The sequence below is a fragment of the Mus pahari genome, chromosome 15 (genome assembly GCF_900095145.1).
Source record: "Mus pahari chromosome 15, PAHARI_EIJ_v1.1, whole genome shotgun sequence".
NCBI classification, from domain to species: Eukaryota; Metazoa; Chordata; class Mammalia; order Rodentia; family Muridae; genus Mus; species Mus pahari.
Genome location: NC_034604.1, coordinates 58,100,132 through 58,115,101, shown reverse-complemented (window position 1 = coordinate 58,115,101; position 14,970 = coordinate 58,100,132). Strand labels below are relative to the sequence as shown.

The following is a 14,970-nucleotide window of genomic DNA, read 5'->3' as shown; positions in this document are numbered from 1 at the left end:
ATAATAGGTAAATGATACGCAGGGAGTGACTGGGAACTCTACCAGATCTGTAAGAGTCTCCTTTCTGGCTTTAGTGAGTAACTGAAACCCTTGCAGGAATCAAGATGGAAGAAAGTCCTTGCGTGAAGGACTTGGAGACACAAGATCACCAAGTTCCCACCGTGCCCTTTACTGTCTGAATTAGGATCTGCCTTCATGCTGGTATTCGCTCATGGGCTCTTAGAGAAGTATTGGGCTCCTAAGAGATTGAAGCTGGAAAATGTGGGCCCAGGTCTCTTTAAAGCTAGCTGAAAGACATGGAGATCTCTTCCTAGTGCCCCAAACCTACTTTCTAAGGCCAGGCATTGTCATTTATTTCCCAGGCAAGGTCCACACACTTCAGCAGGGGGGAAATTCAGGTCAAGTAGAGGTAATTTTGAGGTTCTTGTGTTTCCAAGGAAAAGGACATTCATTGGCACAGAGATTGAGTAAAAACCCTTTAATAACAAAATAACATTCACAATGAAGCTACTTCAGTTGTCTGGAAAACTCAGCTTACACTTGATTCAACATATCACTTTCCACAGTTTTCTTTAAAAGAAAAAAAAAAACAGGAAATAAAACAGCATAACAAAATATACCTCGAATTTCATAAGACAAGTCTTCTTGGCAAATTCTGGTGAGCCAGATCCCTGTGTTGCTTGTTGTAAAAAGGGCTGGGCATGCTCCTGTCTCACACACCCTTTTGTCTGCTTTGGACCAAAAATACATTAGAACGTTGTAGGTATTACCACATCTGCATCAAGAGGAACCGTTTGCGGGCTTGAGAGTATAAGGAGAACTTAATGCAAACAACTAATGACTTGACTTATTGCAGAAAAATATGTAAAGCTTTCCAGAATATTAAACACTATTACAATCAAAAAACTGGCTTGCAAAAGCTGATTTTAAAGTTCTTGTATCCATTTCCATCTTTGGCAGATTAATAAAAAGGGAAAAGAAAAACAAAAAGGACTACATTACAAAGCTGCCAGTACCGCAGCCTACTTATAAGGCCGTTCCTTCTCATTATCAATGAAAAGACAACTTCAGCATCCTCACTGACAGACATGTGCGATGCTCTGCTGTCTGTTGGTGAGTTCCAGAATTCTGCATGGCAGACACCATTATTCCTCATCTCCATTCTCAGAACTGCAGAACCTGGTAGCTGATTTGGTTTTACGGGGAGCATACTGGTATAGGAAGTAGGTATTAAACTCAAGAACAGATCTCAGAACCCAGTCATAAGATTATGTTCACCCAATCTACTGGGTCTGAAAAATGGTTTTTGAGACCTCAAAGACTGAGGAATTCAAACAAAATGGTTTCCGTGAATTGGTCTTCAAAACAAACAAACAAAAAAAGCCCAAAAACCCCTTTAGAATATAGATATAGCTTTGTAAGGATCAATCTAGAGTCATTTTGGACCCTAAAGAGGAAGAGTATGATAGACCACATGTGTGAAAGTTTAGGGAATGACCATATCTTTTTGTTCAGATAGCTGGAGGGATTATCTGTGAGAGTGTACACAAAGGTCAGGGATGGATCACTGATATCAATGCTCTGTGCATTTCTACTGGGAACTGACAACAGAATCTAATTCCCAAGGGAAAATCCAGAAAAGTGAGGCCTATAGATGAACTAGCTTTACCATATACATGGCCCAAGATGTCTGAGACCCTGAACATAAAGCTAAGATTCCCTTTAGTGGAAATTAAAAATTCAGAGGGAGTGGTTCTCTCCTGCTCATTTCTAGCTTGCTCAGCTATAGTGATATATCTGGGTTATGAGGCTACAGAATTGTGGGGTTCTAGTGGGCTAATTCCAACTTGGATGACCTTTCTCATCATAATACCAACTCGATTTGATCTGACTCATGTTGAAAACCCAACAGATGTGAAGGTATTTTCCAAGGTAATACATTTCCCAAGAAAACTGGTATTATCACTGTCTGAGGCCGAACTGTGTACATTTTTCACAGTTTAATGTATACACAAGGGTTCACGACTGCTAACAAACAATAGGCACCCATGCATAAATAATGTCTGTTGAACCAAAGGGAGGGATCTAGTACAAAATGAAAAATGTTGCTATTGAGACCACAATGCATCACACTGCTAAGTTTTTAGCCTCATGCATAAAATTATAGCACTGATTGGCAGTTGCTAATTATAATACTACACTGTTAACACAGAACAATTAGCACAAATGTAGAAAATAACTTTTTTTTTTCAACAGAGCAAATGAACACAGATTGTTTCTTCAGCAAAATATGAAACTGTAAACTTTGGGCTCATTCTGCAACTTTCCCCAATCCAGAATAAATAAAATCCAAAGGGGGGCGGGGAGAAGAAAAATAAAAAGAATGTATGTTTCTTTTTTTTTTTTAAGCGCACATTTTCATCTATTACAAAAGCACAACCTAAACTGTATAAAGCTTTTTTTTTCCTTTTTTCTTTTTTTAAATCACAGTTACCAAAAGAAACAGTGAATAATTTATTACATACGCTATAATAACATTACTCTAAACACTATTATCTATGAGGTATATCTGAGAAAATTCGGTAAGGAATTGCGCGGTCTGCATTGCCAACATGCCCAGGTTCATATTAAAGCTTTGGAACCGTGAGGGACTAGAAAAGGGGGACAGTGGGGAGGCAGAAGGAAGAGAGAGAACCTTTGGTATTAGTACAAATCTTGTTCTTTGCAGGGTTGCATTGCAAAGCACCACAGTACAATAAGCCTACCAAGTTACTGTTTGGAGGCCCAGTTGAAGCTGAGGTATTCACAGGAAGGATTAAGAAAAGCACAGAGAGGTCCAGACTGGCTAAATCGTTGCTTTGGTTCAAGCAAGGCACTCGTCCCGTGGTAATGTCACACTTTGCAAGTGAAGCATGAGGCTGGGGGGGGGAGGGTTGTCGCTGAAGAGGGGTCTGCTAATGGAGATATTTTCTGTGTTCAGTCTGCCATTGCTCTTTCTAGATCCTCCATCCTAGGGGCTCAGTGGTAGGAAGGCCAGGAAAGGTGATGTTGCTCACGGGGGAATTACTCTGCTGCTTGGTGAATTTATGGTCTCCCGGGTGTTCTGGGAATTTTTATTGCCAATAGGAATTCGGTGGACAGCTGCTTGGAAAGAAGACCTTGCAGGTTTGCCTTGTGTGGGGAGCACGTATATAGGGAGGTCTATCTGGGTAGAAAAGAACTTTCACATATGCCGGCATGGAGCTTGAACACTTCAGAAAGAAGGTAACTGGCCAGACATGGTGGCTCACAACTGTCAGCCCACCACTAAGCACATAGAGGAAGAAGGATTGGGAGTTCAAAGCCATCTTCTACACAATGAGTTTAAAGCTACCCTGTCTTTTTTTAAAAAAAAAAAAAAGAAGAAGAAGAAGAAGAAGAAGAAGAAGAAGAAGAAGAAGAAGAAGAAGAAGAAGAAGAAGAAGAAGAAGAAGAAGAAGAAGAAGNAGAAGAAGAAGAAGAAGAAGAAGAAGAAGAAGAAGAAGAAGAAGAAGAAGAAGAAGAAGAAGAAGAAGAAGAAGAAGAAGAAGAAGAAGGTGGGGGGGGAGGAAGGAAAAGAGAGGTGAAATGGAGCATGTTGAACAGTCTGTAAGTCTGTTGTAAATTCCTCTACCAGCTACATTCTGTTGGCGTGTGGACAGAGGGGGAAATTGATCTTCCCTTCTTAGCTTTATCTAAGAGGCCTCTTTAAACGCTCAGTGATAACTATTGTGTGAAATGTAAAAATGTAGTATTCAGTAAAGAGCTCTGTAGAGGAGATAGGAATCAGCGAGTAGCTAATTCCCACTTGACCAAAAGCTAAGAAGGATTCACTGGCTAACGTTCTCATCACTTTGGTGAGTGATCCGAATAATGACTTAGTCATTTTAATAGACTTTAAAGGAACTTAAAGAAGACCAGTGAAGTTTTGATAAGGGGGTAAAAAAGAGAGAGAGAGAAGTAACTTTAACCGTCATTTAAACTGGTATATCCATTCGTCTGATATTTGGGATATTTTTCATTTGCAAGGAATACGCTTTAGCAGCAAACAACATAAAGCTTATTGCATTTCTCTTAGAAATAGAATTGACTTAGCAATGAAATGGGGACTGCTAAGTTAAAAAAATAAAAAATAAAAAAATAAAAAGCTGACAGCGGGAATTACCTACCAAAAGTGAGAGTCAAGCATCCCTGCTTGATAAATACTGACTTTAGAATAGCAATAGTAATTAAACTCAGTAGGTCAAGGCTGGTCTTTCTCCTCCCACCAATTGCAAGGTTATTTATTTAAAATGTTGTAATGGCTGCATTCCACAGTCATATTACTGTTCGAGTCAATATGCTTCCCAGGGTAGAAGCTCTGTATGAGTCCTAGAATGTCAAGGCTGGCCACCTTACTAAGCAAAGATCATACACGGCTCTGGATACATAATTTATGTATCAGGTGTAAGTGTGTGAAGATTATCCTTAAAAGGATGAAAATATTAATCCATAAACTACAGCTTCTGTTCATTGCTAAAGGATCACTACTTTCCTAGACTCAGATAACTACCTGGGCCCCAGTAGGGGTCCCCTTCCAGCTCTCCTACCCAATTCTTATTCCTGTAGTTGCAGTAGCTTGGGACACTTTTCCCTGTGATAGCTCCAGGGCACAGAGTGGGGAGGGGCTAGGACTGCAAACCATTTCCAAGCAGTGTTCTCCACCAAATTGGAATGGCAACTTTAAGGAACTCAAGTGACAGCAGCGTCCCAACTGGCGTGCTGAACATGTGGGAGGAGGCAGCAGACAGATGCAAGAGACACAGAAAATATCCCTCTCCAGGTTAGCAGCCACCTTCGTCCGCACACACCGTTGTTTCTTTGGGGGGGAGTCTGAGCTGTGGCTGTCCATACCATACGTCAGAAAGAAGAGCTCAATCATAATAGAGCACAAGCGAAATGCAGACCGCACAGAGAAAGGAATCTTTGGTATCTTTGGTGTTGTCAACACGATTAAAATTACAAATGGAAAAAGTCAGTGAGGTAGCCTTCTTTGGTTCTCACTACAAATAGAAAGTTTTTCCAGTTCTTTTTTTTTTTTATTTTTTTTTTTTTTTTTTTTTTTTTTTTTCTGCTTTTTTTCCCTTTTTTTGTTTTGTTGCTTTACACGCACACCGAGTTCTTTCTTGGAAGCAGCTAGTATAAGGGTTCTCTCTTTTTGGTTTATGATTTCTTATTATTTATTTATTTATTTATTTATTTTTTTCCAGTTTCCTTTATAGAAGCCCCGAAATCCGGGCTGATGACGTTGGATCTCAGCTTGAGTTCTGAAGCAGGTTCAGGCTGATCAGTCACTGCTTGTCCACAAATCTGCTCTGTTGTTCTGACAGCAAACAAACCGCAGTGCTCTCTGTTGTTTTAAATAATAAACACAAACTATACAGCGCATCTGTCGCAGATGCTGAATAAGTTAAATAAATAAATTACAATAGAAAGGCTCTGAGGGCCCCGGTAATTAAGAGGTGAAATTCGCCTGGTACCAAGTGGGGCTGTGAACTTAAATTAAATAATTTAATAACCATTAAACCATTTTATAAATTAATCCAAGAAGGGAAAATACACCCAGATTGTTTTTCGTTTTCATTGTAACCTATGTTTCTTCCCTGTAACAGACGGTCACCGCTTTATGAAGCACACTACACTAGAGCTGTAGAGCAGCCAGGGTTTCGCATCTCAGGTGCACCACTGCTACAGATTTTGATAAATAAGAAGGAGTAAAATCAAACTAAAGAAGGAGAATTAAATAATTACCCGAATCCTACATGCTAGCATACAAGAAACTAATTTAAATAAATTAATTATATTAACAGCTCGTTGGGTCACAACTGAAAGAGAAACGTTAAAATACAGCTGAGGGGTGGGGAGGGGTGGTCTTCTTTTTCTTTTTCTTTTCTTTTCTTTTCTTTTCTTTTCTTTTCTTTTCTTTTCTTATTTATTTATTTACTTACTTACTTACTTTTGGTGGACAAAATGGGTTATTTCATTCTAAAGTCTAAGATAAAATAAAGCAGCAAAGTATAACTTCTAAAGCTTTATCGCATTAAAGACCACTTTGATGTGACAAATGTGGAGGAAAAATCATCAACCCCCCCCAACTAGCTAACACAACCTCCACAAGACCACACCTTTGTTCTTTCAACCCTGGAACTAGACCCCACTTTCTGTCATTGGTTTGTACTGTACTCTGCATCACCCCCAATTCCCATCCCCCTTTTTGTTCTTTTTAAGGTCTTTGGATTTCGCTTTAGTATGAGAGATCCAGAATAAAGCTATTCAACCAAAGTCATTAAACATCTAACACAGACAGTGAAATAATATCCAACATTCCACCTAAAGTTGTTTGTCGTGGCTGTACCCAAATAAAAGTGATTTCAAGTATCATGATGGATGAAGATGGTGAGATACTTTTGCTTACATCTCCACACTTTGGTTTTCAGCATTACAAGAAACAACAAAGACAAGGTACATTGTCAAAGTATCACATACATGTTGCATGATGATTTTAAATTTATTTATTGTAACAGATTACAATTTATGTATGTACTAAGCATGTCTGTACACACTTGTGTGTACACAGTCTAGACACCTCTAGGCAATGTATGTGGATGTAAAGTCAACTATGAGGATATATGTTGAAATATGTATCTAGATCTGTATACATTCAAGCTCACAGACTGTATAAATGACAGGCAAACTTATCTAACAAGGACAAGGTCTATACCATGTAAAATGACTGCTGCTAAAAATGGAGCCAGATGGAAGATTGCCATGGAACGACTAACCTTTGGTGATTCTTTTTCCCTACATATATATTTTTTTTCCACTAAAAAATGTATAGGCTGGGTAATGTCAACCAACCTAACTCAAAGTCCAGAGAGATAGAGCTTGGAGTCCTATCTTTCACTTCCCTGTGACTGTTATGAAAGTAACTTGAGGTCAATGGGCACTTGAGGTCCTGTGGACTTATAGCATAACCCATGGGCACTAATGAAAAGGTTCCCTCCTACCTCACAAAGAAACAAAGCATTGACAGAAAAAGAGGACTTAGGGCATCCACAGTTCGAGTAACCACCTGGGGAACCTGCTCTTCTTAAGTGGGAATTTCTTTCTTTCTTTCTTTCTTTCTTTCTTTCTTTCTTTCTTTCTTTCTTTCTTTCTTTCTTTCTTTCTTTCTTTCTTTTTGTTAACAACTGGTCTCTGCGGTTAGCAAATGGCACAGAACTGTTAAACTCTCCAGCTTTGCAAATAACCATCAGAAAGGCTCTATCCTTTCCTCTTCACCTGCTCCCTGCTCACTCACCTGGTTAGACTAGCAAGTTGGAATCAGAGCATTACTCTCCAGTTGCTACGAGACAGTAAAAAGTTAGCTCTGATTGGGTAGGAATCTAGAAAAGATATTGTCAAAGTAGTGTCTGCGTCATGCAGTCAACATTAACCACAGAGTCCTACTTTCCCCTGTTTTTAATGCCCCTATTTATTTATTTTTAACAACCTTTGTAGATTTTGAAAAATTCCAATTAGACAAGCTCCCAAAGACCCATTTCCTCCAAAAATTTATTTTCATATTTTGATATTATCAAGTTAACAGACACATCCATTAACATTTTTGATAGTGGAAAGGTTCCTCTCTGTACCTATTAAATAGTGACTGTTTGAAAATTATTCAATTTTAATTTCCTGGCATTAAGACATGAATGCCCAACATAGACAATGTTTGATTATTTAGATTTTAATTATCAATATTTGGCTTTGAAACTCACTGCTTGCCTTAGGAAATCCTGTGTATGCCTGTGTACATTTGTGTGTTCGTGCGCGTGTGTATTTGATTTACCTTCCTAGGTTTTGTTTTGCTTTAGTTTGAAGGGACAATGAGATTGAGTTCCAAAAGCTGAAGCCGCTAAGAGCCTTTGTAAAAACAGAAACCACACATCCAGTTCTGATCTTTCCTTTCTGCCTCAGAATAGCCTGTACCACTATGTGGTACAAACCAAATACTCTTTTGCATTATGGGAAAATCTTTTAAATACTGGAATTCAATTTTATTGTTGTCATTGTACTTTTAATATATTAGCTCTCCTTTAAAAGAATTCTAAGAATGAGGGAATCGAATCTTCATTATTAAAATCACATGGGAAGCAAAAATAGAGTTTAGTTATAAGAAGGCTTAAGGAAAAATAAACCTTTCACTCAATAGCTTTGGGTTTCTGTCACCCTAGGAAGGTGAAATTTGGTTGTGAACTATCCTTTCCCAGCATCCCACTGTTGGGGATGGTGGTAGAAGCCTGGAACGTTTTTTGGATTAAGAATTATAGCCTACAGGCTGTAGCCAAGTCCAAATGGTTATTTTCTCTGAAACTGTTATTTAAGATAAAAAATGTAAAGACTTTGAGAAAAGACACTAGATTAAAGTCTATAACCTTTCGGTATACAACTTTTTTTTTCAGCTACCTAGCAAAATGATACTTTGTATGACCTGAAATTTGGATACATATGTGTACAGATGCACATACATGTTAATGTACATATACACACAAATACATTAATGTGTGTGTGTGTGTGTGAGTGTGTGTGTATAAGCAACTTTTTGAAAGCAAGTATTTTCTTTGATATTATCTGAGATAGAAGAGACATTTATCAAGAGTTCCTACAGGGAATTTCTTGTCTTTTTCCTTTATGCCATCATCTTCCAAGGATGCAAAGCCCCAAATGCTGTTAATTAGTGTCAGTCACTTAACCAAAGCAAGATGCTTTGTTCTGCAGTCTGTACTCAAGCAGAACCACCGATCCCATTGTCCACAAGTCACAAAGACTCATTTAGTAAGAGCCAAGTTAATATTCATCTGACCCAGCTGAAATGGGAGCAAGCCTCTGAGGAAATACTCTTTTTCTTGGTCATTTGGCCATAGGTTCATGGATTATAAGCAAGGGAGAAGGGGAAAGTGAAAGGACCACTCCCTAGATAGGACTAATTAGAAAAATAACACAGGGTCCTATTCTCTCAGCTCTAGATATGATGCCCCCTCCACAGGACTGCCCACATTGGGTGAATAAAGAGGCAAGGCAGAGGATGTGACTCTCCAGGGACAGGAATCTGGAACTCTCCTCACAGTCTGCTGTATGCCTTTTCTCCAGGACTGAGATACCTCCCTCCAACAATCCCAGTGCCAGCTGTGGTTGCACTCAAGCTTGTCCGTGCCAACTGGTAATTCCTACCCTGAGGAGACCTGATCGTCCTATTGCAAATAGAAGTTGGATTTCCCCCATGAGAAGCCTCGGTTGGATCTACTCACTGAGAGGAATCTAGAATACCTTGATGGATAATGGTGTCTACTGGAAAATGGATTTCTGGTGTTTTGCTCCACAGCAGATGGGAATGAATCACCAAGCATTCCCTGTGATGATAGAGGATAAGTTCCCTACTGCCAGCAGTGCAGCTCTGGGCTAGTCTGGTGGATAAACCTTGCTTATCATGGTTGAGGCATAGAATAGAGATGGCTACAAATAAAATTCACTTACATCATGAATCCATTCATCAACAGGTTACATGTAGAAATGCTGATATGGACTTTCAACTTTTACCATAAACTTTCATAGAAATATGAATACTGTCAGACAACCACAGTGGCTATTGAACTCTGGAATGGCATGAAAAATGAGCATAGTTGTGAAATGAATGCTTAACACATAGTGCGTATGACAAAACAAAAAGTTGGACAACAAAAATTTTGGGTTGTCACCAATGCAGGTTAATCTATACGTGTACTCGTACATTTAATATATATATATTTATATATCTTTCTTTAGAAATGCAACTTTACAGCTGATCTTTTTTTTTAAAAAGCTAATAGAAAAGTAGAAACTGGCAATTCTTTTTACATGTTTCCCCACCCCCAAATGAAGCCCTGTTAACATGTGGCAATCACATGAAGATGAGGTTGTAAATTTCTCTATAAATTCTTTGGTTCTGGAAAGGGTGGATCACCTAGACTCCTACCCCTGATCCTTGCTCCCCTTCCCTCCCCTAATGACAAGACTGAACACAGAAGCAACCAAGTCTAAGGGTTAAGCCACAGACATTCAAGTGACAATAGTATTTCCCACGCTCTGCTGAAGAGGGAAAGGAACATCTTTCATTATCCCAACATCTCAAATTTGGAGTCCATGGAACCTTATGTGTAGGGGGAGATTCCATGTTGGGTAAAAAGCCATAAAACAAAACTAAAGGGAAACAATAAAATCAAAGAAATGACCCTTTCCTTTTGTTGCTTAAAGAAACAAAATCGATTACCTTTGTACAGATCAATGACGCTATAAGTATTTTAGCCAGGCAAAAGAAGGTAATGAACTGAGACAAAAAACGGTGTGAGAATCCTCATCTTTGGTATTGTAGCTGTTGAGGTTTCTGTTGCTCTGTTTCCATGTTCTTTTGAAAAACTGCATAGGCACAAATTAAAGACAATCTTCAACGTTAAGATTACCGAGTGAGTTGTCATATGAAGCAGCAGTCATTGAGGCTCGTCTGTTGATTTGTGTCTCAACCCTTTCTTTCAAATCTGCTTCCAAAAAAAATAAAAAAATAAAATAAAAAATAAGAGCGTCCCAAAAGGTCTGTTTGAACACAGTGTGTCTTCGGTGGTTTTGTTTTTTCTTTAATTCTAGCGTGCTTTTTCTGTTGGTGGTGATTTCCAGTGATTGGTGGAACCATTTACTCATTCAATGGGACAGTTGTGTTTGTTGCAGAAGTAGGTGCAGAAAAAAAGTTTCTTTGGTTTCAATTAAGCAATTCATACAAAAGTCAGTCTCAAGTGTCTGTAAAGAGTCATCGCAGCTTTTGGCTTGCTCCGAACACCCCTTGGTGCCCACCTGGGGCCGTTCACTGGTAAATATGCACATAGTGACCTTTGTAATCTCCCAGAGTTCTGTGGGCCCTCTTATGGGAAGGTGACAACCAGAGCTGGCATGGTGAAGCCACTGCCTGGATGTTTGGCTAATGTCATTGATGTAGCTGGTCTGCTCAGCCAGGTGGTGAGCCCAAGACAAGAGCCGAATGCCACTCGGAGTTACAGAGGTGCTCTGATCTCTAAAAGTAATCACAGTATTTGTAGGCTAGAAAATGGCAGGTAACAAATGTCTTTGGATTGCAGTATTCTGCTTCTTTGGTGTGCTGCGTTCTCTCCAGATTCTGTCGGCTGTATTACAAGGATGAATCAATCAGCAATGGAAGAGAGTTAGGAAGAGACGACAGGAAGTGGCTTATTAAACTCTTTCTTTGTAGAAAACAATAGAGACATCCCAACTAATGGGATGGGATAGGGAACAACACGAATCAGCAAGAACAAGAATGAACCACAGTTGTAATGCACATAGGAGGAACTGGGTGACTGGTAAATCAAGGGCACAGTAATGATCTAAAAAAAAAAATCTAGATCTTCTTAAATGATGCATTTGCTCCTGTACTGTAGCAGTTAAATTGGCCTCCTGAGTGTGCATCTGCGAGATGTACAAATGGAGTTTGTAACAACCTGCAAAATGTGCTTGAAGCCATATTCCCAATAATTCCCTAATGACTTCACAACAGTAAAGACTGATGTAAACCGTCTTGCCAAACTGGATACGTTGAAACCAGAACCTTCCTTATTTCTGTTTATCTTCGTTGTGCTTGATACTTTGAGCTCAAGTGAATTTACATTTTTTTTTGACGGATCCAGAAGACCACATGAGATTTCCAGGAGGTAAGGAAAAGAAAAATCATAAACTGAAATCAAAGCTTTCTAAACTATCCAATGAAAAGATGCCTGAGTTGAAAAAACATGTCCTTGGATTTTTTTATTGATTTCCATATTTAAAACTTGTGCTCAGTAATTACCATTCTGATTTTTTTTGTAATGTTATGGCTGAGAATTTTTAATGTACTGTGATATAAGGAGGCTAAGCACTTGGGGAGCAAATGAGGCCTTTCTTGTTAAATTCTTCTCTTAATGTAGTATTTTGGTGTCCTGTGTCTATACTCAGGCCGAATATCCACTATGACTCACAGGAAACTAGAGGTTAGCAAGAGGTTGACAGGGCCTGAACTTGGTTGACATTGTGCTGTAATGAACTCACTCCAAGAAGGCCCCATTTGGATCTTTGGGATGCTTAGCATACTCAGAGGATAGTGTCTGGTTCAAAGAGATTAACTTTCAGCGTGCACTTGGACTCTGTAGCCATTTAAAATGAAACAAAAGAAAATAGACACCTGGCCTATGATTACAGCTAGATTAGAAGTTTCAAGAGAATTGTGCTTTCAAGTCACCAGTGAAGGGCCCCAGCTAAGAATCTGATGTCTTTGTGATTTTTTTTTTTTTTTTTTTTTTGGGTTTTGGTTTTTTTTTTTTTTTTTTTTTTTTTGGTTTTGGTTTTGGTTTTGGTTTTGGTTTTGGTTTTGGTTTTGGTTTTGGTTTTTGGTATGTGTTGTCCTCATTTGGAGATGACTTGTGCCCAGGTGGAGAGTCCTTGCATCATGCTTTGGTACAAGTGCTGGAGGTGGATGAAGATCCCCCTGTGCCTAGGTCATCTTGCCATTTCTCCAGGCTGCGACGCCGGGCGTTCATGAAGAAGTTACTAACGGTGGTCAGCTCCAGCCCAAGTTGCTGGGAAATGGTGATCTGCATCTCCTTCGAGGGGCGCTTGTTCTCCTTGAAGATGGCGAAGAGTGTTCGGCGTTGGAGGTCCGTGAACACCAGGCGGGACTTCTTCTGGGAGTTGTTCCGGTCTTTGTTTGGTTCTTGCTCTTTTCGTTTGCAGGCTTCAGGGGGAAAGAAGAAAAGAAAAGGGAGAGGAGTCAGTGGTACTGGGAGGACCCAACAGGGAAGGCGGGCCATTGAAAACATGGACCGAGTCGCAGAGGGGATGGAAACTGTTCAGCTTTATCGCATGGATTGCCCACATGTCATTAGCAAGCCAACCCAGTTCATCTTGGTTGGAGGACATCAGTTACCAAGCAGAGATTGGAAGAAAGGAGAGCCAGGGGCTGCTTCACACAGTCTAGTTTGGGTCTGACTCAATTTGTTGTTTCCTTTCTCTTTTACTCCCATCCCTCTGTGCCTGCTTAACTCTAAAGTCAGCTGTGGTGAAAGGGGTGAAGAAGCCATGCACCGCAGGGAGAACTGGTATGGGGGTGCAGGGGGGCCCTTTGCACATTCACCTTCTGGAACTGTTGTCAGCTGGGCTGAAACCACACTCTCCAGACACACAAAACAAGGCTTACGATTCGCATGATTCCAGACACTGTGAACAGGATGGGAGCCAAGGTGATGAAATGAAGGCATCCTAATCCAAATCCTATCCATCTAAACATTTATAAAATAAAACAACAGCAGCAGCAGCAGCAACAACAATAGCAACAACAACAACAACCAACAGCAAATCATGGGAAATATGATTTAGTCAGTTCTATTTTGGCCACTTTAAAGAGAAGCCAATACAGGAAAACAGGGGTGTGTGTGTGTGTGTGTGTGTGTGTGTGTGTGTGTGTGTGTGTGTGTTAGGTTGGGAGTAGGAAAAAAAGCCAAGATCACAACAGCAGCCTTTAGGGTCCTAGGTATGTTTATTACCATATGCTTTGACTGTGTAGATGTGAGCAGCTACATGTGAATGAAATATGTGACCAGGACATAATTTTATCCATCAGGATAAGATGCTCTCCCTAAGTCTGCATCCTCTTAGAAGGGAATGACCAATTCTGTCCAATATGCCTAACTGACCCTTTGAAACAGGGATATAAGTTATACTTGGCACAATAGGGACAAATGATACCTGACTCAGGAAATTAGTATCTTCCCTCTGAAACTTCACAAGCCAGATCATTATCTGCACTATCCTCAACATTATTAACTTCCTAACTCCTAGAAAGCAGCTCACTAGCTTTTAGCACTCAATGGCTTTTCTAGCCCAAAGTTCCAAAGTCCTCCCATAATCCTCGTAAAATGAACATGGTTAGGTCATTATGGCAACACTCCACTTCTGATACCAATTTGTCTTAGATTGTGTTCTATTGTTATGATCAAACCCCATGACTAAAAGAAACATAGGAAAGAGTTTTATTTACATCATTATCAGAAGCAGTGAGGGCAGGAAGTCAAGCAGGGTGGGAACCTAGAGGCAGAAGCTGATGCAGAGGCTAAAGAGGGTGCTGCTTATTGGCTTGCTCCTTATGTCTTGCTCAGCCTGCTTTCTTATAGCACCTAGGACTACCTCCAGCTCAGGGATGGCACCATTCACAATGGGCTGGGCCCTCCCCCATCAATTACTAATGAAGAAAATGCATTACAGCTGGATCTTATGGAGGCATTTTCTCAGTTGAGGCTCTCTCCTTTCAGATGGCTCTAGGTTGTGCCAGGTTGATATAAAACTAGTCAGCACACATGGTTCTCAGACTCATAAGGGGTAAATAACACAGTTCATGACAGTCACAATGCTGAGACATGAAAAAGCAGGTTACCATGATTTGAGAGAGTCCTAAGCTTCCTGGGAGTGTTGCATAGCTTCAGTGGTGTTACCTGGGAAAGTACAGGGGGAGCTAGGTTGGGTAGCCTCTTCTACAGTCAAATTTCACTGGGTACCTGACCCTTAGCATGGGACTTTCTTCTGCTGAGTGGTGAATAGATGCTTTTCTGCACATCTCAACGCACTGATGTATATGTGTGCCGAGACCTTAGTCCAGGCATTCCTGCACATTGTATTCTGAAGTGTCACACCAGTGTACTTGTAAGTTTAGGATCTGTTGTTATCTAGTTGCTTGTACGTCCTTACCAAATTCATATGCTGAGGTCCTAGACAATGGGGGCAGCATTAGGAGGGTGGGGTTGGGGAGAAGTGACTAGTTCATGGGGGTGCAGTCCTTGTAAGTAGGACTAGTGTTCTTTTTTTTTT

The 14,970-nt window shown here is 40.1% G+C and overlaps 1 protein-coding gene across 1 annotated transcript in view; it reads right to left on the bottom strand.

The window, feature by feature from the left end:
* Window positions 1–12,449: 12,449 nt before the first annotated feature.
* Onecut2 (one cut homeobox 2) overlaps window positions 12,450–14,970 on the bottom strand; it is a 47,196-nt gene continuing 44,675 nt past the window's right edge. The window contains exon 3 of the mRNA XM_021214960.2: window positions 12,450–12,844. Coding sequence (XP_021070619.1) covers window positions 12,558–12,844 — 287 coding nt within the window. The 3' untranslated portion in view covers window positions 12,450–12,557. The remainder of the gene's footprint in view (window positions 12,845–14,970) is intronic.